This window comes from Carassius auratus, unplaced genomic scaffold, assembly GCF_003368295.1.
Source record: "Carassius auratus strain Wakin unplaced genomic scaffold, ASM336829v1 scaf_tig00214021, whole genome shotgun sequence".
NCBI lineage: Eukaryota > Metazoa > Chordata > Actinopteri > Cypriniformes > Cyprinidae > Carassius > Carassius auratus.
This window is the reverse complement of record NW_020527496.1, coordinates 850,095-872,253: the sequence shown is the minus strand read 5'-3', so window position 1 is coordinate 872,253 and position 22,159 is coordinate 850,095. Positions and strand designations below refer to the sequence as shown.

Below are 22,159 nucleotides of genomic sequence, written 5' to 3'. Positions count from 1 at the left end.
TTTGCACACTTAAAATGTCATTGCATTAGATAACAAAATATCAAATCAAGTAGCATTTATTTTGAAGTAAGATGTCACCAGCATCTTGGATGGCCTGAGTGTCAGTACATTTTCAGCAAGTTTTCATTTTTAGATAATCTGTTCCTGTTAGAGTCATTGTAAAAATTACTCCGACATATAAAGCTTCTGAGAGAAGTTCAAGCAGCATTTGTACAAAGGACAAATACCTTGATAAGTGATTTATTTACTGCAGTGACATTCAGAAAGTTTTAAGTACCAGTATATATTATAAACACACACACACACAAATACAAGAAATAAAAGATTGGTTGTAAAATTTGCTGCATAAAAACGTTCAGAAGTATTTTTTGTTTGTGCAAAGTATCCTGGTCACTTTTAGCTGTCTCTGTTGCTTTCCTCATTTTGTGTGCTTTGGGTTGGAATATCTAAATCCTGTTATGTTCTGTTATGCTAACACTGTTATTTCCTGTGTGATCTGGAGAAAGTTTAATTACGTGTTTGTTAGTCTTTCTTGTTCTCCATTGCTGTGTGTAATTTGTGGTACAGAGATCATCGAGCGTGTGGCGGAGGGCCGCTGGCCGTACCTGCGTCCGCTGCTGTGTCCTCAGAGCCACAGCGATGAGTTGGGACAGCTGATGCAGCGCTGCTGGTCAGAAGACATCAACGAGAGGCCCGACTTCAACCAGATTAAAGTACTGCTCCGCAAGAACAACCGGTACCTGACACACAAATCAGCTCATACACAAGAACTCACAGGGCTACACAAATAGAAAGAGAACTTTTTAACATCAAGATTTTAAGATTAAATTTGGTTGCATTTTAAAGTCCAGTTCTCACTATTAACTAGCTATAAACTACAACTTTTGCTTCAATAAACTGCTTATTTGCTGCTTATTAATAAGGCAGTTGTTACGTTTAAGTATGATTAAAGGATCTAAAATATGGTTATGCTGAATAAAGGCCGTTCACACCAAGAACGATAACTATAAAGATACCGTATTTTTCGGACTATAAGTTGCACTTAAGTATAAGTCGCATCAGTCCGAAAATACATCATGACGAGGAAAAAAACATTTATAAGTCGCACTGGACTATAAGTCACATTTATTTAGAACCAAGAACCAAGAGAAAACATTACCGACTACAGCCGCAAGAGGGCGCTCCATGTCTTCAGTGTAGACTACAGGAGAACTGAGCAGCATAGAGCGCCCTCTCGCGGCTGGAGACGGTAATGTTTTCTATTGGTTCATTTCTCTCGGTTCATGTCAAATTAATTTTGATAAATAAATCGCACCTGACTATAAGTCGCAGGACCAGCCAAACTATGAAAAAAATAGTGACTTATAGTCCAGAAAATACGGTAACTATAAGGATAACGATATTAGCGTCCACACCAGCGAACGATATCGTCTGTGTATTCTAAGCAGACGCACGTCTGCTGCTTTAATTTCTCGAGCTCATTACAGCAGGATTGATTCTGATTGGTTGGCAATGTTTTTATCGTTCATCAGAAAAAAAAATCATTCTGAAAGTGATATCAACGATATTGTTTCCCTGTAACTTTATCGTTATAGTTGTGGTGTGGACTCTGCTATTCTTTAATATTGAGAATGATTTTTAGAACTATATCTTTATCGTTATCTTTATAGTTATCGTGCTTTGTGTGAACGGGCCTTAAGACAATTAATATGTGCTTCATAAGTATAAACCGCTAATATGCTAGCAATAAACAATTATTATTTAGATTAATAGTTAGAATTACTCCTTAAAATAAAGTTTTCCCGGAAATTTAAATGCACATGGTAATATACAATAGTTTATTTTTAGATCATGTAACTGGACGCATATATTTTAGTCATCCTGTAGCTTTAGTGCAGTTTATCCAAGTCTTGATAATGATAATACTTAATATTAATAATAATAATATTTTATTGTTATTGTTATTATTATGCAGTTCTACAATGTATCAGTTAATTTTTTAAGCACTCTAATATAATATATAGTCTCTTATTAACATGAGGCAATAAAACAGCATGTATAACAACAATAATAATAATGAAATATTAATATTACTATACATGCAGCACCACCCGTGCTGCAGTGATCAGACTCTTGTCTCTGCCTCATCTTCTCTGTTTTGGCTTCAGTGGATATGGTTCCAACATCCTGGATAACCTGCTGTCCCGTATGGAGCAGTATGCTAATAACCTGGAGGAGCTGGTGGAGGAAAGGACACAGGCGTACCATGAGGAGAAGCGTAAAGCTGAAGCTCTGCTCTATCAGATCCTCCCACAGTGAGTGCCAGTTTGTTCTAACCAATGTGCAAAGTGTATGTAAATCATGTGACTATATGTATTGTACTACCATACAAAAATCTGCTGTCAGTAAGATTTTTTTTAAGGCAGTTAATACTTTTATTCATCATTTAATTAAAAAGTGACAGTAAGTATGGAAGGCCCGTTTTACAGTTTCCACAACAATGTGAAGCAGTTTTCAGCATTGATAATCAGAAATCTTGATCAGCAATTTGCATATTAGACTGATTTCAGAAGAATCATGTGACATAGGAGATTGGAGTAATGATGCTGAAAATACAGCTTTGAATCACAGCAATGAATTATATTTCAAAATATATTCAAACAGCTGTTATAAATATATTCAAATAGCACTTATTTTACATTTTAATAATATTTCGCAATATTACTGTTTTTACTTTATTTTTGATCAATTTAATGCAGTGGTAGTGAACATTAGAGACTTTTTTCAAAAACATTGAAAGATTTTACAGACGCCAACATTTTGAATAACATATTTACTGTAAGTACTAAAATGTGAGGTTTCCAAGCTTTAATGCAAAACATTTTTTAACTGGTTGTATCAAATTATTCATATTAAGTTATGTGCAATGATTTTACAAATTTGTAAAATTGTGTGTGTGTGTGTGTGTTGTTTCAGCTCCGTGGCTGAGCAGCTGAAGCGAGGTGAGATGGTGCAGGCAGAAGCCTTTGACTCGGTCACCATCTACTTCAGTGACATTGTGGGCTTCACCGCATTATCAGCCGAAAGCACACCCATGCAGGTCAGTAACCCTCTGTAAAAGGGTATTTCAGTAAACACTCCTCAAAGACACACACAAATAATTAAAGGCTAATTTTGTACTTTATTGCAACACTCATTGCAGTATTGAGTTAAATTGTATTACTCTATTTGTCTGTGTGCACCCATCACAGGTGGTGACGCTGCTGAATGATCTCTACACTTGCTTTGATGCAATCATCGACAATTTTGACGTGTACAAGGTAATCCGGTCATTACATTCACTGCCTGTTCAAAAACACATTAGTTGAAAGGAATAGTTAACCCAAAATGAAAATCTGCCATCATTTACTCACTCTCATGTTGTTCCAAACCTGAACGAGTTTCTTTTCTATAAGATATTTTGAAGAATGCTGGCAACCAAACAGTTTCTAGTAGCCATTGACTTCCATTGTATTTTTTTTTCTGTACTGTGGATGTCAATGGCTACCTTTTCAGTTACACACATTCTTCAAAATATTTTATTTTGTGTTCAGCAGAAGCAAGAAACTAAGATCTATCTTTTTAGGAGACTGAGATGTGTCTTACACTCTCAGCCCATCACCGAGCCGAATTATGCCCCAAGTATAGGTCTCTGCAGGAAAGTAATGGGAGTTACCAGATCAGGGTGTTTTTAGACCATGATACCTGATTAGATGACGTCATATTAGGTTTAGGGGTGGGGTTAGGTAAGGAGGATAATTTTGATCGCATGATTTAGAAACACCCAGCAGTTTGAAAACACCCACAAAGTCATAAACACCCAATTTTGCTCTGCAGAGACTGAAGTCTCATATCATGTGTTTTTGTGTGGCGCCCCCAGGTGGAAACCATTGGTGACGCATACATGGTTGTGTCTGGCCTTCCTGTGAGGAACGGGAAACTGCACGCCCGTGAGATCGCCCGCATGTCTCTGGCTCTGCTGGAGGCTGTGCACTCTTTCCAAATCCGCCACCGACCCGACCAGCAGCTCCGCCTACGCATCGGCATCCACAGCGGTGAGGATCAGGGGTCATGAAGTGTTTAATAGAGTACAAGTACAGCACAGAGCAGTCTGGCCTCTCTGAGGACATCTCTGTGATGACTGACTAATGGGGAGCTTTGACTGATGGTTATGTGTGTGGGTGTGTGTTTTCATGTGTCCAGGCCCCGTGTGTGCAGGGGTGGTTGGTTTGAAAATGCCTCGGTATTGTTTGTTTGGCGATACAGTCAACACGGCTTCACGCATGGAATCCAATGGAGAAGGTGAGGCGCCTGCAGACTCTTATAAGGGTTGTGTTCCACTCTTCTGTGGCATTTGTTTTTCCCTGAAGTCCATTTTTGATGTATATGTATAATGGCAAGGTTTCTTCCACCACAACAGTTGTAATTTACACTACTGTTGTTGGTAAGATTTTTTATCATTATTAGCATTAGCAGTAATTATTATTTTAATATTTATGCTCAGCAAGACTGCATTTGTGTGTAACAAAATACAGTAAAAACAGTACTATTTAGAAATATTATTACAATTTAAAATAACCTTTTTCTATTTGAATATATTTTAAAATGTAATTAATAGCTGTGACACAAAGCTGAATTTTCAGCATCATTACTCCAGGCTTCAGTGTCACATGATCCTTCAGGAATCAGTATAATATGCTGATTTGATGCTCAATAAATATGTTTTATTATCTTTATCAATGCTGAGTACAGTTGTATTGATTATCTTATTATTTTTGAGGAAACCATGTTTATTTTTACAGGATTCTTTTGTAACGTTAGAAATGTACAGTATGTACTGTCATTTTTTTATCAATTTAATGCAATTTAATGCATGTTTTTTTATTATGTTACAGGTAGTTTTGAACGTTAGTGTAGTTATAAACGAAAATGATTATGTAAATGATCATATGTTATAACTGGCTAACCTCTTTGCATGTGAAAGCTGCATCTTTTCATGATTCATTTGATCTAGTCTGGCATTTGTAAATCAGTTGAGTGAACTTTAAGTAAAACTGCATGTAGGAATAATAATTTCCATATAAACTTAAGTACAATTTTTTTTAAGTATAAAATGCCATACTGGGATTCCTGAAAACCTTTGTGAAAGAGAAGTTAGCTTTATTGTATTGATTTTGCACTTCTAGTGTGCTTCAAATCTTTTAACTATATATAAAATAACTACATACAGATAGTGTAATATTAATTAAATGATAAGCTCCTCAAGTGAACTTAAAGAGAGTTCACTTTTATGGCTATATTTGTTCACACACACACACACAGAGAAAGAGATTATTTCATAATCTGCTGTGCGCTGATTTCTCCTCCATCAGCCCTGAAGATCCATGTTTCAGAAGCCACATGGGCCATCCTGCAGGAGATCAACTGCTTCCAGCTGGAGCTCAGGGGAGATGTGGAGATGAAGGGAAAGGGCCGGATGAGGACGTACTGGCTGCTAGGAGAGATCAGCTCCAATAATGCCTAAAAACTGACGGACAAGGAGAAAGAGCAATGCACCTGAGAGGAGAGAACAAAACAAACACATCTAAACAAGTACTGGGACAGCGGGACGAAAGACGATTTCTTCAGAAAAAGATCAGACTTAGAAAGAACTGTTTCAAACCTTGGTCTTGTTCATCATTCATCACCCAAAAGCTCAAGTTATTGCTTCACGGGAATCCAGCGGTGACTTCTTTTGCCAAGTAAACTCAAAAGAAAAAAACTATACTTGAGTAGAATCGTTTAGACAGTTGGAAGATGACATAAAGGACTGTCAGATCAGTGACCACTGAGCTGAGCGGACATTCTGCTGGTGTGTTTACGGGTCTCATAGGAGATTTGACTTCTCTTTTGTCGTGATATGCTAGGTATTGTCCAGATTTTTTACAGCAGTCATTAGGAGTCCTATGGGTCTGTTTGTTGTCGTTCATGTTATTAGTCATGCAGAGACACAGTGCTGTAGTCACTCTAGTTTTTTAACTGCGAAATGTTCTCCATTCCTCCCCTGGGATGCAGGTCAGTTCAGATCTCTTCTATCTTCCAGATCCGATCCAGTCAGCAGAGGGTTTTGAACCACAGATGAAAGTTGCGCACATAACAGAAATAATAATAAATGGCAAGTGTGATTAAGAAAGCATAGAAATGTGCAATGATGGATTTTGTTCTTAGATCTCAAGACAGAAAATCCACATGTATCGATGTTGCAATCGTGTTTTGGATGAAACCAGCACCAACACTTTTAACTCCCAGAATGTGAGATATTTACAAATGGAACTCTATTTTATCCATTGGGTTTTAATTTAAGCATTATTAATGGTTAATATTATTTTGTTCCATTATGAGATTCCACTCTGATCCATTCGTCATGTCAGTAAGATTTGTTTAAAGAAATTAATACTTCTATTCAGCAAAGATGCATTAAATTGATCAAAAGTGACAAAAGGCTGATAATGTTTTTAACATTGATAATAATAAATGTTTCTTGAGTAGTTAATCATCATATCAGAATGATTTCTGAAGGATCATGTGACACTGAAGACTGGAGGAATGATGCTGAAAATACAGCTTTACATCAAAGCAATAAATTACAGCATATTCAAATAGAAAACACTTATTTAAAATTGTAAGAATATTTCACAATGTTAGTTTTACTGTATTTTTGATCAAATAAATGCAGCTTTGTTGATAATAAGAGACTTATTTCAATCTTATCGACCGCAAACTTTTGAACAGTAGAGTAGATTATGGCAAAATACTTCTATATCATTACTTCTATATCTTGCAAAATATTGAAGAACAAACAAATTATGTGACACACAGCTATAATAAAATAACACTTGTAGTGAAGCAAACAGCAAAATGTGTAGACGTTCAAAAAGCGTACTTCCTGTCGAAGCTGCTTACATGTTATTTAATTGTATTTTTTTCCTAAAATAACAAGTTTCAAACAATTATCCATTAAAGCACGAACAGTAGCTGGAACCTACAACTGTAGTAAGTCAGCTATGTTTGGTTGCATTTTTATGTAGGATTATAAAACAAACTTTTGTTTCTTCAGAATGTGGATAAGAGCAAGAACAGATATTTAGTAAATAGGGTCAATTTTGACTTATGTTTTCAATTAGCATAATGCCTTAGGTTTGGATGTTGGAAAGTTGATCCAACGTCAACATTTCTACATGTACACATCACACACTGTTTAATATGAATCAGCTCACAGTGTTTTGAAGATCATTTCAGATTTGTCAGATCTTCGCCTATATTAATGTGCACTCAGTTCTGATAACATGAAAATTTCTAACCAACAGCTTCCTGCTGCACATGACAAAATCTCAGCTATGCCCAATTCCATCCAGCAGGAAGCAAATGTAAATCAAGTTTAAGATCAAATTAAGTCTCATATTCCTTCCCATTCTGAAAACTTTCACGGATTCGGGTGTTTTGTAAGGTGTCAGTTCTGCAGCGCTGCTCGCCTCCCTGTGTCTAAGCTGAGATAATGAAGACGGGGTCGGTGTCTTCTGGGATGGTTGTTGCATTTCAGTACAATCTGAAATCTCTGATCCACTTCGTGCGCTGATGACTGCATACAGTACATCCTGAGAGGAAACAGTCCAGCGATTATCTGATGGCATTAAAAGCTTCGTTAATCACGCTGCTCTATATTGGAAATAAACATGAATGTCTGGCCCAGATGTAAATAAATGCAGTGTTTTTCCACATGACTTCTCAGTCAGTCAAACTGTAGCAGTGCAGCACATGAGATCCTGACTGATCATGTCAGACTCTGATGTACAGTCTTTAAGAAGCAGCTCTTCTTGCTTTCCTGTTGGGAGGGCATGAATAATGACTATTGTTTTATCTGTCTTCTGTGTGTGGTTTGAATAGCTGGGTCTGTGGGGATATTGGGATACATTACTACAAAGACTTTAAGTGAAGTTTAAATTTATTATTGTGTTTTTTTTATGTTTGAGGGGAAGGGGGTTATGTAAAATAAACATATTACAAACACTGAGACCTGTTCACTAAATATTTTATTTCTAATGGTGTACAGTAATCTATTTGTCTCACAAAATTAGCCTTTGAAAGAATAACGCCGGTAAGTACTTCTATATTAGCACTGTTCAGTTATATTTTGGCAGAAATTGCCACGTGTAATTTCTCTTTGCCAAATCAACCTTTACATTTTCCATTTTTGCAGTTTCATAAATGTATCTTAAATGTTGTGTCAATATTACTAAAAAGCCATCCCTTACACAAAGAAAATATATTTACTTTTTAATATTAACGATCAACAGATTTATATTGAGAAATGTGTTACAATATATTTATTTGTATATTGTAATGTGATTTTGTGAAAATAGTGGTGTGTGTGTGTGTGTGTGTGAACAAATTGAAAAGACCAAATGCTTTGAACATGCTATATAATATATATTATTATATATATATATTATTATTAATATTTCACAACTTTACTGTTTTTCCTGTATTTCTGATTAAATAAATGCAGCCTTAATGAACAGAAGAGACTTCTTTAAAAAACATTAACACTAACACTTATAAAGTAATCTTCCACAGCATATATGTATTTAGAATGTATTATATGCTAAACTTTATAGCTTATATGATGGCTTTCAGCAATATTTATTTACAGAAATAACAACATACGTGTGTGTGTGTGTGCGCGCGCGCGCGCGCTTGTGTGTGTGTGTCTATACAACTCAGTTATATTGTATTATACAAATTATTATTAATTATATTAAAGTAATAATTATACAATTATTGCTGTTTTTGTTTGTAGTTATTATTACATGAATTATAATAATACTGATTGTTCCTGTTAAGAAGAGAGACCCTACATGACTAGATGTCTGCTGTTAACACGTTTAAAAGTCAGTACGCATTTGTCCAGGGTTTTTCGCTGCATCCCAACCTTAAACGTACTGTCTGTCTGAGTTTGTGCCCACATATTTACACCGAAGCATCGTTTAAGTCCATCTGCACGTCACGGGCTTCTTTTTGTCTGACGAGACTCGCTGACAGTGCCATCGCCGCGATTGGCCAACTGACACGTCAATCAAAACACCCAGCACGCGATTGGTATAAATAAGTCGCTCCGCTCCGCCTTCACTCCGCGTTCGGAACACTTCCGCTGAGCCACCATGCCCTGCGGAAGTTGAATTGTTACAGTCGGACACTGTGGAAACATTGGTGCGGTCGCGCAAAGGTGGCGAATTAAGAGTCGTAAACACACTGTAGGCGCCTAGGACTGGGCGGAGAGAGGGTTAACTTATTCATAAGCCCCTCAGACCCAAGTAAATATTGAAAGAAGGGTTTCAAATAGCGCCCTAAACCCCCGTCCGGTCCCGTGTGTGTGGGCGCAGCGAGGCGGGAGGAGATGGAGCCCTCGCCGGCTAAGAGTAAAGCGCAGGGTCGCCTTCTGGTGTCCACCAGCCTGGACGCCAAAGATGAGCTGGAGGAGGTAGGGATCGACTCATTCCCCTCTGCCGTCAACAGACGAGTCAGTGCGAAGAAAAACATGGAGAAAACTAAGTACAATAACAAAAGGACAAGCAGAATGGAGAAGTTGCAGGGATGGTTTTTGTAGTCTTTTGTGATCTTATGTGTTATATATGTGATTCAGATATAAATTATGGAGTTGTGGCAACGGTGTAAACATGATGTTTGCTGAACACACGATGATGTTATCATGTACTGAATGACAGCTGATTGTGTCAGTGACTCTTGTTCTGCTGGGGAAGGTTTTAAAAATTGATGGAGTCATGCCTTAAATTGAGATTAGAATATTTATGCATGCATGAACTAATAGTGGGATCTGCAGTGTTTAAGAATTATTATTATTATTATTATTATTATTGCCATGGCATTCATGCATGCAACTATAATGCTCTGTAATGTACTCATCAGTTTGTGTGTGTGTGTGTGTGTGTTTCAGCGCCTGGAGAGGTGTATGAGCATCACTACATCTATAACCAATGGACTGTCAGAGCGGGAAGCCAATGATGCCCTCACTGCTCATGTGAGTGTTTATCAGTTACACCCACTTATGATAACACACCAGGATTCACAGCATAAAAACCTGGACCTAGAATGGAATTTTAAAGTTGTGATTTTCAGGCCTGGAAAAATTATAGAATTTTGGAAGAGGCTAAAAACAATGTACTATTTTCTAGTTTTGCTCTGCTCAGATTTGTTTGCCCACCTGTATGTTGTTCTTTTTGAGGGCTTGTGTATATAACTCCATGTCCATGACTTAAAGATATCTGTTGACCATGACCGGTTACATTAGTATAGTAAATATGGTCATTTAAATATCACTTGACATTTGAAATTAATTTTAAAGTCCTTTTTTAAATCAGTTATCAATTAAATTTGTTATCAATCAGCTGTAATGGAAGATAATTTCACTGTTCTAAAAGTTCCCTGTTGTTCTACACATGCGATTCATATAAATCAGCAAATGTTATTCATAATGTGGAGTTCCAGCGAATGCCTTTTATACTTAAAAAAATGCAAATTTAAGCAGTAATCTACTTCGCTGTATTGAGAATACTGTTGAGTCAGAATGGTTTTGTTTTGAGACATACTGTAAAATCTCTGCTATTACTTCAGCGGTGTCTATCTAAACTATTTTATAAAACAGTTGCTACATAGTATGAAGTATGGCAATTATCATTAAAAGTTATTACAGCAAATGGATTTAGCTTTATACTTCTGCTAGAAGATCTGTTGCTGAAATACTGTTTGTAAGTTTGGAGTCGGTATGCTCACCAAAGACTGCTTTCACTCGATCAATAATACAGTAAAACGGTAATGTTATGATATGTTATTACCATCTAAAGTAACTGTTTTCTATTTGAATATATTTAAAATGTAATTTATTCCTCTGATTAAAGCTGAATTGTCAGCATCATTCCTCCATTCTTCAATGTCACATGGTCCTTCAGAAATCAGTATAATGTGCTGATTTGTTGCTCAAGAAAAAAATTTTATCAGAAAGAAGAACAGCATGACGTTCAATCAAGGTCTGCTGGTTAATGCGTATTGAGTTGTGTTGCTCACGTGAGATACATGGGATCGAATCTGGCCTGCAACCTGTAATATCCTGATCCGACTCCATTTTTCATTCATTACTGACTTAAAATGTGAAGTCATTAAAAGTGGCTAAAAGGATGGAAATAAAGTTTTATTAAACACTTTACAGAAACATGCTTTATTTAGAATGATGCTGACGCTGTTTAATGGAGATGGTGTGTGTGTGTGTGTGTGTGTGCAGGTTTGTAAGGGTCCACAGCAGCATGAGGAGGTGTGTCTGGGTCTCTTCACACTTCTGCTCACTGAGCCGCCACAAGCACAGAGGGTACGTTGATGCTTCACACACGAGATCTGATTCACATGCATGCCACAGAAAGCTCTCCTGCTCTCACTGTTCTCCCAGAATCCCACCACTAACACGGTGTTGTGTCCCGCAGTGCTACAGAGACCTGACGTTGCTGAATCGGGACGGCATGAACGTGGTGCTCATGAAAATCAATCAGATCCTCATGGAGAAGTTTCTCAAGCTGCAGGATGTGTGCCGTACACAGGTGGGCTGATGTCATTTACACTGGAGCTATTGATGAGTGGCATTCTAGAATGATTTATTTGGTCGTTTTGTTGTTTCCTTTTGTAAAAATGTACCTTTATTTTCAGTTGACTGACAATTTGTAATAGTTTTAGTTAAGAGTAAAAGCACTGATGCGGTCTCATCTTCTGTGTGGGCAGCTGGTGTGGTTGGTCAAAGAGCTGGTGAAGAGCGGAGTCATTGGAGCAGATGGGGTTCTCATGACGCTCATGAAACAGATCGCTGGTGTGTGCACACACAGATGCAAATCATGCTGTTATTTAAAGCAGACCCCTTCATCCTGTGTCTAACTTGCGTCAATCTGCAGGGGGAGACATATCCATGAAAAACCTGTGGTTGGCAGAGAGCGTGTTGGAGATCTTAGTGGAACAGAGGTGAGAAGTTTTGAGTCCGACAGCATGCAGCGTGATCATTGCACTGTGGGCGGTGACTGTGTCCATGCTAATAGACCAGCGTGATTTTAAAGTTTCAGTTTCTTGAATGTATTTGTGTGATGGACAGGGAGTGGGTGCTGAAAAGTGGGATGTTAGTGGCCATGTCTGTGTACACGTACCTGAGGCTCATAGTGGACCATGGGACGCCAAACCTGCTGCCCCTCAGACAGAGAGAGGTGGACCTCTGCATCGGTCTGCTCCGAGAGAGGGTGAGTACTGGAAAGATCTTTAAGAGGTAAAAATGGCCCCTTTCAGGTCGTGCTTCACAGGTCTTTCTGCTATGAAATCTTTACTAGTTTTTGTAAAGCAAATGTAGGAATAACATTTATTTTGTTAGATGAACACATATTGCATGCGTTGCGTATTTCAACACGTATTGCATTGCATTTTATGTTTCGACCACCACAATAGAAGCTACACAGCTTTGATCACAAAAACTAAGCATTAAAAAAAATCATCCTACTAAGATGTATTATTGGGAGATGTAGAGTGATAACTTGCATGAGGTGTTTTTTTTCTCTCCTTATGTATGAGCTCCCTATTTTCCCTTTATCATACATTATGTATATAAAAGCCTGACAAACTTGCATGCAATACTTTTTGTAGATAGGATGTGGTTATCCCACATTACACATTGAACCATGATGCAAAACTTTGAATCTGTATCACAGCATATCTTAATTCCCTTATCTGAATAATAAGCAAAAAAAAAGGCCAGAAATGAAAACAAAGATAAATACTTTTTATGCAGAGTGACTCGTCATAGACTAATTTCAATGGCAGAGGTGAAGTGTCTCGCTGAAGGACACTAAAGCAGGATTGTGATGTCTGGATCAGGGTCGGCGGTTCCCAAGAGAGCACCTGGGATTGAACTTGTGACTTGAGCCAGCTGTGTTTCAATTAAACTGCCATCAGTTATTCAACAGATTTATAGACACCTTGAAATTCGAAATGGATTGTACATACCTAATGTATGGAAATGTTCCTGTTCTTTTAGTGCACTGGGGCTTCAACTAACAGAGATTTTGATAATCAAATAGTGATTACATGATATGCATGATAGATATAAACATAAAATATTTATATCTATAATACACCCTTGCAGTTCAAAAGTTTAGGGTCAGTAAGATATTTTTTTAAATGCCCAATGAGGCTGTATTTATTTATTTTTCCAAAATACAGTAAAAACAGCAATTTTATGAAATATTACAGTGTAAAATAAAAACAAATTCTAAAATGCAATTTATTCCTGTGATGCGAAGCTGAATGTTCAACATCAAATCATGTGACATTTTTACTAGGTTCTTTGACGAAACCTAAAATTCAGAGGAACAGTTTTTATTTTAAATACTGAAATACATCATTTTATTTCACGTGCACATTACACATGTTGCTGCTGTTTCATGTCTTTACATTGTTTGCGTTTTAACAGTTCATGGAGTGTTTTATCATCGGGAGGGATCTGGTCAGACTCTTACAGATTGTGGCTCGTATTCCTGAGATGGAGTTGCTGTGGAGAGACCTGCTGCACAATCCTCAGACCCTTAGCCCACAGTTCACAGGTGTGTGTGAGAGGGAATTTACACAGTAATGCATCAGTTTTGGACATAAATAATATGCACAGTAAAATCTCTGTGTGTGTGTGTGTGTTTTTAAATTGTCTGCAGGTATATTGCAGCTCCTCACCGCTAGAACCTCACGCAAGTTTCTGGCCTGTCGACTCACCCCTGACATGGAGACCAAGCTGCTGTTCATGACCTCACGGGTAAATACTCACAAACACTTGACACTGAAACCACGATACGTCTATGACCTGAAACAGTCAAACCCTCTTGCTCTTCCTGGCTGCAGGTTCGGTTCGGCCAGCAGAAGCGCTATCAGGACTGGTTTCAGCGGCAGTATCTGTCCACAGCTGAAAGCCAGTCGCTGCGCTGTGACCTCATTCGTTACATATGCGGCGTGGTTCATCCGTCCAATGAAGTGCTGAGTTCTGACATTCTCCCGCGCTGGGCGATCATCGGATGGCTCCTGACTACCTGCACTGTAAGCAAGCACTAAAACATTCAGATTTTTCTGGATTTATGTATCACTGCTTAAGCTTTAACTCCATCTCTCTCTCTGCAGTCTAATGTTGCTGCATCTAATGCCAAACTGGCCTTGTTCTACGACTGGCTGCTCTTCAACCCGGAGAAAGACAGCATCATGAACATCGGTAAGAGAGGCAGGAAGCCATTATTAAGTCATTTAGATTTGATTTCATAAACAGACATGTACAGACCACATGCTTTGCCTTTACCCAGTCACTGATGCTCTGTTTTTTTGTTTTTTTATGTCTCTCTCTTTCTGCGTGTCTCTCTCTCTCTCTCCCTCTCTCTTTCTCACTCTTGTTTTTCAGAGCCAGCCATTTTAGTGATGCATCACTCCATGAAGCCACATCCTGCTATAACAGCCACACTACTGGACTTCATGTGTCGGGTGAGAAACTCTTTCTCACTTCTTATTTGATCTTTTATATCATTATTACATCTGTTTTTAGTATCTTAATAATATTAACATATGCAAAAAATATATATATTTTAATAATATATAAGTAAATGTTGAAATTCACGAAGTTCACTAAGAAATTGAAGCTTATTGTAAAGTCTTACAAAAAAGAACTAAATAAATAAAACCTTTATGCTGCTACAGTTAAAACAGTGTGTGGGAAATTATAATAGCCCATAATATCACAGGAAGTTCTGTGTGTTGTGAATGTCAGGCTTTTAAATCTTGGGATAACCTGTATTTTATTCCACTTCAGATCATCCCAAACTTCTTCCCTCCTCTTGAGGGGCAAGTGCGGCAGGGTGTGTTCAACTCTCTAAACTTCATCATGGAGAAGAGAGTTCTGGCGTGAGTTTAACATTAACATGTGCTCATAACAGACACTTCATCAAGAAGTCCACCACTGTGTCTCTGCTGGTTTAGAGATGTTTTCTTGACTATGTCTCTTGTCTATTTTCTCTCAGTCACCTAGCACCTCTGTTTGACAACCCTAAACTGGACCGTGAGCTGCGCTCTATGCTGAGAGAACGCTTCCCAGAGTTCTGCAATTCCCCCTCGCCGCCCACTGAAGGTCAGCGCTCCACATCACTGATTCAGTGCCGGTCATGTCAGAAACAAAAGCTCCAAACCAATTTAGTCCACAAGAAATAATAGACAGAACAGGCGTTCTTAGAGTAGAAATATGAAGTGTGTGCAGTGGTCCTCAACATTTCTGGCTCTTTGTCAAGTTGGTTCTTAAATTAAAATTAAGAAGGAAGCCATTGTAGTTTGTAATAGAAATATTACAATTAATATCATTACATACATGGATTATAACAATCTCAAGAGCTAGTGGAATGAAATTCTGCTTGAGTAATGGCATGTTTTAATCTTGAAAGTTTTTTTGTTGTTGTACTTTTTGTAGCAAAAATGGAGGAATCTGTTCCCTTGGAGATGGACAATCATGTGCTTGATAAGGAGGATGGTTGCTATGACAGCACAGATGCTACCTTCAGTGATGATGAGGAAGAATTGAACAACAAGGGTAAGATGCTTGCGGTTATGGCAGATACACTTTAGCTCAGGCCTTCAAGATCAACCGATTAGAAATAAGAGGCTCTGCTTCCCAGGGCTATTTCAGTTGGGATGTTCTCTGCTTTAGTATTCAATCATGACAGATTCTAGATCAGTGGCTCTGGCTCAGAATGATGCCCATTACCCACTTCTGTATTTTCAGTTCTCATCAGTGCTGTCATGATATGATCCCTTGTTTATCCCAAGGTAAAAAACGAGAGTTCAGGTTCCATCAGCTGAAGGAAACCTACATCGACGAGCCTGCTGACATCACACCTTTTGTCGACCAGTTGGACGAAGCACTTAAAGAGCGGGTTCTGCAGCTGCAGAAAGGAAGGTGAGACACATGATTAATAACAGAGTGTGTTCCAGTTATAATAAGATCTCGGTTGCATGAGTCTCATTGGTGCGGTTCTTTCTCTCTCAGTGACACAGAAGCACATTGTGAGGTCATGCAGGAAATTGTGGATCTTATTTTAGAGGTGAGCCTTGTTCAGGGTGAACATTTCCTTCAGAGCTTTAAATACGGCTAATGATACACACTTGTCTTTTTTATTTGTGCTATTTCAGGAGGATTTTGACTCTGAGCAGATGTCCACCCTAGCTTCCTGTCTGGCTGAACTGTTTAAGAGTCACTTCAGAGGAGATGTGTTGCCTGAGGAGATCACAGAAGAGTATGTTTCCCTCTCTTTCTCAGCTTCCTGTCGAGTCTGTTTGCACATTATTTGGTGGATAGCTCTAGATATGTGTGTCTTGGGTTCCAGCCAGCATTGTGTCCTGATTCCGTTCCCTTCCTATTTTTTTTTGTCACTATTTTTCATTTTTCTTAACGAAGAGGCTAATGGGATGCTGTTTGTGTGTGTGTGTGTGTGTGTGTGTGTGCAGGTCACTGGAGGAGTCTGTGTGTAAGCCGGTGTGTCTGATCTTCAGGAACTTGTGTCAGATGCAGGAGGACAACAGCGGCTTCTCTGTCCTGCTGGACATGCTCGGCGAGCTCTACCAGAAACAGCCGAAAATCGGTTATCATCTGCTCTACTACCTCAAAGCTAGGTAGGGTCAAAAAGTGCAAATAATAACTATAAATTGGCAAGTGATGAGCAACAAGACATATTGCCAGTCGGTTGGTTTCTGTTCTGTTAAGACCATGACACACCAAGCTGATGGTCTTCCAGTGTAAGGCTGTCTGCCCCTTGGCACTAGACTGACCCTGTCGATGGCTTTTTGGCCAACTGAGCAAGTTGAATTGGCTGCGAAGCCAGTCGTTGAGGAAGATCACTCTGATGAGCTGAAGTGAAGAAAACCAGCAAACATAGAAGGCTCTTCTCATTGTTTATCAGCAGTCCTAGCTATTCTGGTTCCTCCTTTTGAATGACAAATACAGACTGCTGCCACCTGCTGGTATGGAGAGTTAATTACACTCATAAAGGCCCATACGGAGTAGAGGTCTTCTCGGGTCCTAAAATCTGTACCTGACCCAAATAACTTCTTTCCCAGAATGCCCTCCATGAACACGCAGCTTAATGAAGTGAATGGCTTTTCCTGATGGATCTCGTATCTATAAGATGCATTTCTGTGTGTAAGGTTACAAACGTTTGTTTCTTTTCTACATGCATTTCTCCAAAATGCACTTAAGCGTACGCTGACATATGCATCCGGATTGTTTAAAAGAATTTGTATCTTTTTTGAAAAAGCACATTTATTTTAAGTCACCCAAGCTGCTTGGGTCGGACCACAGGTTTTTGGATCCAAGTAGACCTGTGAAGACCTCTAATACAGAGCATGTATTTAATTAAATAATGCCCTGTACAATTTGATAATCGATTTAAGGCCGTTTTTTCTTTCGATTAAATGTGCAGCCATACTCTGAACTCTCAGCATTTCATAGTAGACTGTTTTGTGCATCTTTGTAGCAAAGCAGCAGCGGGGAAGATGAGCCTGTACGAGTCCTTTGCTCATGCCACGGCTCTGGGCGACCTGCACACCTGCTTGATGATGGACATGAAGGCCTGTCAGGAGGATGATGTGAGGCTCCTGTGTTACCTAACCCCCTCCATCTATTCAGAGGTAACGCACGTCATGCTCAAACACCATGAGCCTGCAAAAGAGCCGTGCTTGACTTCTTCCTGTGTCTGTGTCTGTGTTGAACAGTTCCCAGACGAGACCCTGCGCAGTGGAGAGCTCCTCAACATGATCGTGGCTGTCATTGATTCAGCACAGGTTACAAATAATCACTTTTAAATTGAAAGTTCACAAAAAAATTGAAATTCTGTCTTTTACTCACCTTTGTGTCATTCCAAACCCATAATACTTTGATTCACCACAAAAACGAATCAAGATATTTTAATGAAACCTGGGAGAATTATTTCTCTTCATAGAAAGTCTATTATACCAAAAATTTGATGCCTCAGAAAGTTCATAAAGATGTTCAGGTTTCATATATAACGCATGCAATATGGTAAACAGCCTTACTTACTTGATGCACGTGAACAACCTCACTGGTTCTCACCTGACAAGCAGGTATGGTGTGACGAGTGTGAGTAGATGATGAAAAAAAAATCCTATTTTTGGCTGATTTTCCCTCTAACGCTGATTAAACTTAAATTATTGTTTTCTTCCAATCTCTTTTAACCTCTTCCTCTTGTTGTCACCTCACAGCTTCAGGAGCTGATGTGTCACGTGATGATGGGTAATCTGGTGATGTTCCGTAAAGACTCGGTACTCAACATCCTCAGTAAGTTTACAGGTTTCAAGCTCTGATGGTTCTCTGTCTGCCCCATAAGTCTCTGTTCAAATTGTATAGTTACACCAAAACAAACCAAGCACCAAATGTGAAAAACCAATGGAGGCTTGAGTCAAACTCAAGATAAGGGTGCATAAATGCCCTTGAGTAATTAAATCTGTTACAGGGGTCACGATTAAAGTGAAATGTGGATATGAATAAAAAAATGAAGTGCATAAGTGTTCTTTGCTCACTTTATGTATATAATTAGTTTTCAGTGTGAATAACCATTTAATATGCTACTAAAATAACATGTGAGGTCTTGATTTTTTTAATGCAAAAACCAACGTATATCAAACATATTTACCACTAGTGCTTTATCTGTGTGAATGTGCCAGACATTGTTCCATTGCTTCGTGAAGCTCATTTTGTTTCTGTGCATCTGTGTGTTTTAGTTCAGTCTCTGGACTGGGAGACGTTTGAGCAGTACAGCACATGGCAGCTCTTCCTGGTGCACAGTATCCCTCTGGAGACCATTATTCCCATTTTACAGCACCTCAAATACAAGGGTGAGCGTCTCTCTCCATAGACCCGCCGTCACTCTACACATACTCAGGCTACCCATAATCCTATTCACCCTTTACTCACAGAACATCCCGAGGCTCTGTCCTGCCTGCTGCTGCAGTTACGAAGAGAAAAGTAAGTCTTTTCACTCAAATGGTTATTATCTTGTCTTTTGTGGGACACAGTCATCTTTTTCTTTTCTTTTTTTGCTGTGTTGTGCTGAAGGCCGAGTGAGGAGATGGTGAAGATGGTTCTGAGCCGGCCTTATCACCTAGAGGACCAGTTCACCACCAGCATCCTGCGGCACTGGGCGGCGAAACACGACGACCTGCTTGGAGAACACATCAAAGCCCTGCTCATCAAGAACAACAGCATGCCCCGGAAACGACAGAGGTAGTGACATTCAGCCCTCTGACCCGAAGGCCCTGGGCTCTGGACACAAAAGATGAGATTCAAGCTCAAGTGGATTGAACCCAGGCTCTATAGCTCTGGAGAAACATCAAATAGTTTAAATATTTATATCCCGTAAAATTAACTAATATTTTGAAGATCTTGCTAGTGGGCCTGTTTTCTGCTAACTTGTTGTTCTGACTTGCAAGTATGATGGCACCAAGATAAAAATATTTAACAGCAACTCTTATTTAAACCTCTGTAGCAAGTAGCCCATATTGCTGAAGTTTGATTTATTCCACAAATATATTATTAAATATCCTTAAATTATTAAAAAGCTTTTGTGTGTCAAAACACTATTTTAAGTAAACCTATATTTGCCCTAAACATTTTGCATTTTCTGAATTGAAAAAATGTATCACTATTTGTTCTTTGTTTTTAAAGAAATTAATTTCATTCAGTAGGGATGCATTAAATGGACCACATTTCTGTTTCTAACAAATGCTTTTAAACTTTCTATTCAAGGGATCCTGGAATGTATCCGGGTTTCCACAAAAATATTAAACGGCGCAACTGTTTTCAACACTGACAGATATGTTTCTTGAGCAGCAAATCAGCATATAAGAATGATTTCTGAAGGATCATGGACACTGAAGACTGGAGCAATGATGCTGAGAATTAAACTGAAATCACAGAAATTACATTTTAAAACTGCTATAATATTTCACAAGCATTGTATTATGATCCAATTGCAGCCTTAGTGATCATAAGAGACATCTTTGAAAAACATTACAAAATCTTACCAACCTCAAACTTTGTTGAAATGTTAAAGAGACACACATCAGAGTTGTGTTGTGTTTTTGTGTAGTTTAAGGAGCTCCAGCAGTAAACTGGCTCAGCTGACCCTGGAACAGATGCTGGAACATCTGGACAGTTTGAGACTCAATCTCAGCAACACCAAGAACAACTGTGAGTTCAACATCCAGCTCTTACAGTCCTTGAAACAGCATTCAACTCTAAGCAGCCTGATTGTCATTTTCACCGCTCATATTGATTTAAACAATGCCTTCTGAATTGTTCCTGTTGGTGTATCAGTCTTTTCCCAGACGCCAATATTACAGGCCCTACAGCATGTTCAGGCCAGCTGCGATGAGGCCCACAAAATGAGGTTTGCTGGATAAAGCACAAATACTGTTATTTTATTAGATCAGATTATCTTCCTTTTATTCTATTTTCAAATTCTTCTTTGACTTACTGTCCTTTCTTCTGCCAGATTCAGTGATCTTTTCTCGTTAGCTGAGGACTATGAGGATTCCACCAAACAACACAAACCTCGACGCAAAGCCCCAGCGTCTTCTCCACGATCGCGCAAGGGTGCTGCTCCTCAAACCTGCAATGAAGAGGAGAGCGCGTCCAGCAGCGCTTCGGTAAATCCACACTCACCGTCACGAAAGCCTTCAGGCCAGCAGCCTTATTATCATCATGTCGTGTTTAAAATGCCTTTTGTTGACGCTTCTCCAGGAGGAAGAGGATTCCAAACCCAAAGCCTCCAAGAGAAAACGGAGAGGAGTAGGATCTGACAGCGACTGAGAGGACAAACCCTCGTCTCAAAGCCAAACCACGCCCCCTCTGCGACTGACGTCACTGGAGACTTCCTGCCAATCATCTGCTCCAGTCACTCAGGGGCAGCCTGTCCAAACACACTCCTCCTGACGGGGCACAACTCTTTCTCTGGACTCAAATGCAGCTGAGCCTGGGAGACCAGCCTCTACGATCTCTAACCACTGGACTCCTCGGCTACTTCAAGCTGAAGAGTTTGGTTAAGTGTGAGGACGGGCGCAGTGGGGGGCGGCTAAACCTGGAGAACTAACATCCAGACTGGCATAGACTGACAGACAGACTGCCTTAAAGGAGAGGCTCACTTAATGTTCCCCAATGGCCCACCCATTAAATATACAGTGATTACCGCTAACGGTATTGAACCCAGACTGTCACATGAATTACAGGGATCTTAAACCGATTCAAGATTTTACTGTGTTTCGAGGTTCGTTTTGGAGTAGTGCAAAGCTGATAGGGCTCTTCAGGTTCAAGCCTTTTATCTTTTCATGCTGAACAGACCTTTCCCCCATGCCCATCATAAATAAAGATTGACGCTCACTGTCCTGTTCGGACGCCGTGGCTCTTCAGAGTGGAGCCGAGGCTTTACAGAGGGTCTGAGAGTTTTAATTTCATGTCTGAAATGAAAGCAGGACCTACAAACGAAGGACTCTTGACTTGATGGACTTTTTAAGCAATTCTTTCTACTGACTTATTTTCATAAAAACAGATTGCAACTATGTTAAAGGACTATGATATTAATAAAAAAGGGTGGGAAAAGTTTGGTTTTCTTGCCAGAAGGTCACGTTTGAAGTCTTACATTCTTGTTGGGATGAAAAACAATCGTGTTAGCTGTACTCAAACATTTCTTTAGTTAGCTTACTGAATGTAAACTTCTCTTAGCGTGAGGTTTTTCTCAATGCAATCCAACTCCCAGGAGAGCAGGGCTGCCAGGTCTGTGTTACAAAACTAACCCAGAGGCCCTATCCTATATATCAGAACTCCCATACCCAAAATACAGGTTTTTACTTATGGTCCCTTATGCATTATACACAAATTCAACTTGAAAATCACTACATAAGATCAACAAAAAGAAACTTCTCTTTTTCATGAAAGTGTATTTGAAAAATTAAGATGAGC

At 39.1% G+C, this 22,159-nt stretch overlaps 2 protein-coding genes across 4 annotated transcripts in view; both read left to right on the top strand.

The window, feature by feature from the left end:
• The window catches only part of LOC113090821 (atrial natriuretic peptide receptor 1-like), a 103,245-nt gene extending 96,705 nt beyond the window's left edge, over positions 1-6,540 (top strand). Inside the window, exons 15-21 of one of the 2 annotated variants that reach the window (XM_026256428.1) lie at positions 568-736; positions 2,169-2,315; positions 2,977-3,100; positions 3,252-3,320; positions 3,920-4,094; positions 4,243-4,341; positions 5,412-6,540. In XM_026256428.1, the coding sequence (XP_026112213.1) occupies positions 568-736; positions 2,169-2,315; positions 2,977-3,100; positions 3,252-3,320; positions 3,920-4,094; positions 4,243-4,341; positions 5,412-5,563 (935 nt within the window). In that variant the 3' untranslated portion in view covers positions 5,564-6,540. The remainder of the gene's footprint in view (positions 1-567; positions 737-2,168; positions 2,316-2,976; positions 3,101-3,251; positions 3,321-3,919; positions 4,095-4,242; positions 4,342-5,411) is intronic. The other variant, XM_026256427.1, reaches the window with a different exon arrangement.
• Positions 6,541-9,210: 2,670 nt separating this feature from the next.
• LOC113090775 (integrator complex subunit 3-like) lies at positions 9,211-21,827 on the top strand. 2 transcript variants are annotated; one of them, XM_026256364.1, is made up of 29 exons: positions 9,211-9,556; positions 10,031-10,114; positions 11,372-11,455; positions 11,568-11,681; positions 11,860-11,944; positions 12,027-12,093; positions 12,221-12,362; positions 13,586-13,715; positions 13,821-13,918; positions 14,005-14,196; positions 14,278-14,365; positions 14,549-14,628; positions 14,954-15,045; positions 15,162-15,268; positions 15,602-15,721; positions 15,958-16,087; positions 16,178-16,232; positions 16,321-16,424; positions 16,636-16,800; positions 17,661-17,814; positions 17,899-17,967; positions 18,406-18,481; positions 18,925-19,038; positions 19,120-19,168; positions 19,259-19,426; positions 20,292-20,392; positions 20,519-20,591; positions 20,697-20,850; positions 20,945-21,827. In XM_026256364.1, exons 1-29 carry the CDS (start codon positions 9,473-9,475, stop codon positions 21,011-21,013), a joined length of 3,048 nt encoding a protein of 1,015 aa, XP_026112149.1. In that variant the 5' UTR covers positions 9,211-9,472; the 3' UTR covers positions 21,014-21,827. The 2 variants fall into 2 exon arrangements, with proteins under 2 accessions (XP_026112149.1, XP_026112148.1); XM_026256363.1 differs by having other exon boundaries at positions 19,256-19,426.
• The last annotated feature ends 332 nt before the right edge of the window (positions 21,828-22,159 follow it).

Bases quoted from the DNA above. Each gene is read 5' to 3' on its own strand.
- LOC113090775 (XM_026256363.1), top strand. From the start codon at position 9,473: ATGGAGCCCTCGCCGGCTAAGAGTAAAGCGCAGGGTCGCCTTCTGGTG. The intron at 14,197-14,277 runs GTAAGCAAGCAC...CTCTCTCTGCAG, and splicing joins GGCTCCTGACTACCTGCACT to TCTAATGTTGCTGCATCTAA. The intron at 16,801-17,660 runs GTAGGGTCAAAA...GCATCTTTGTAG, and splicing joins CTCTACTACCTCAAAGCTAG to CAAAGCAGCAGCGGGGAAGA.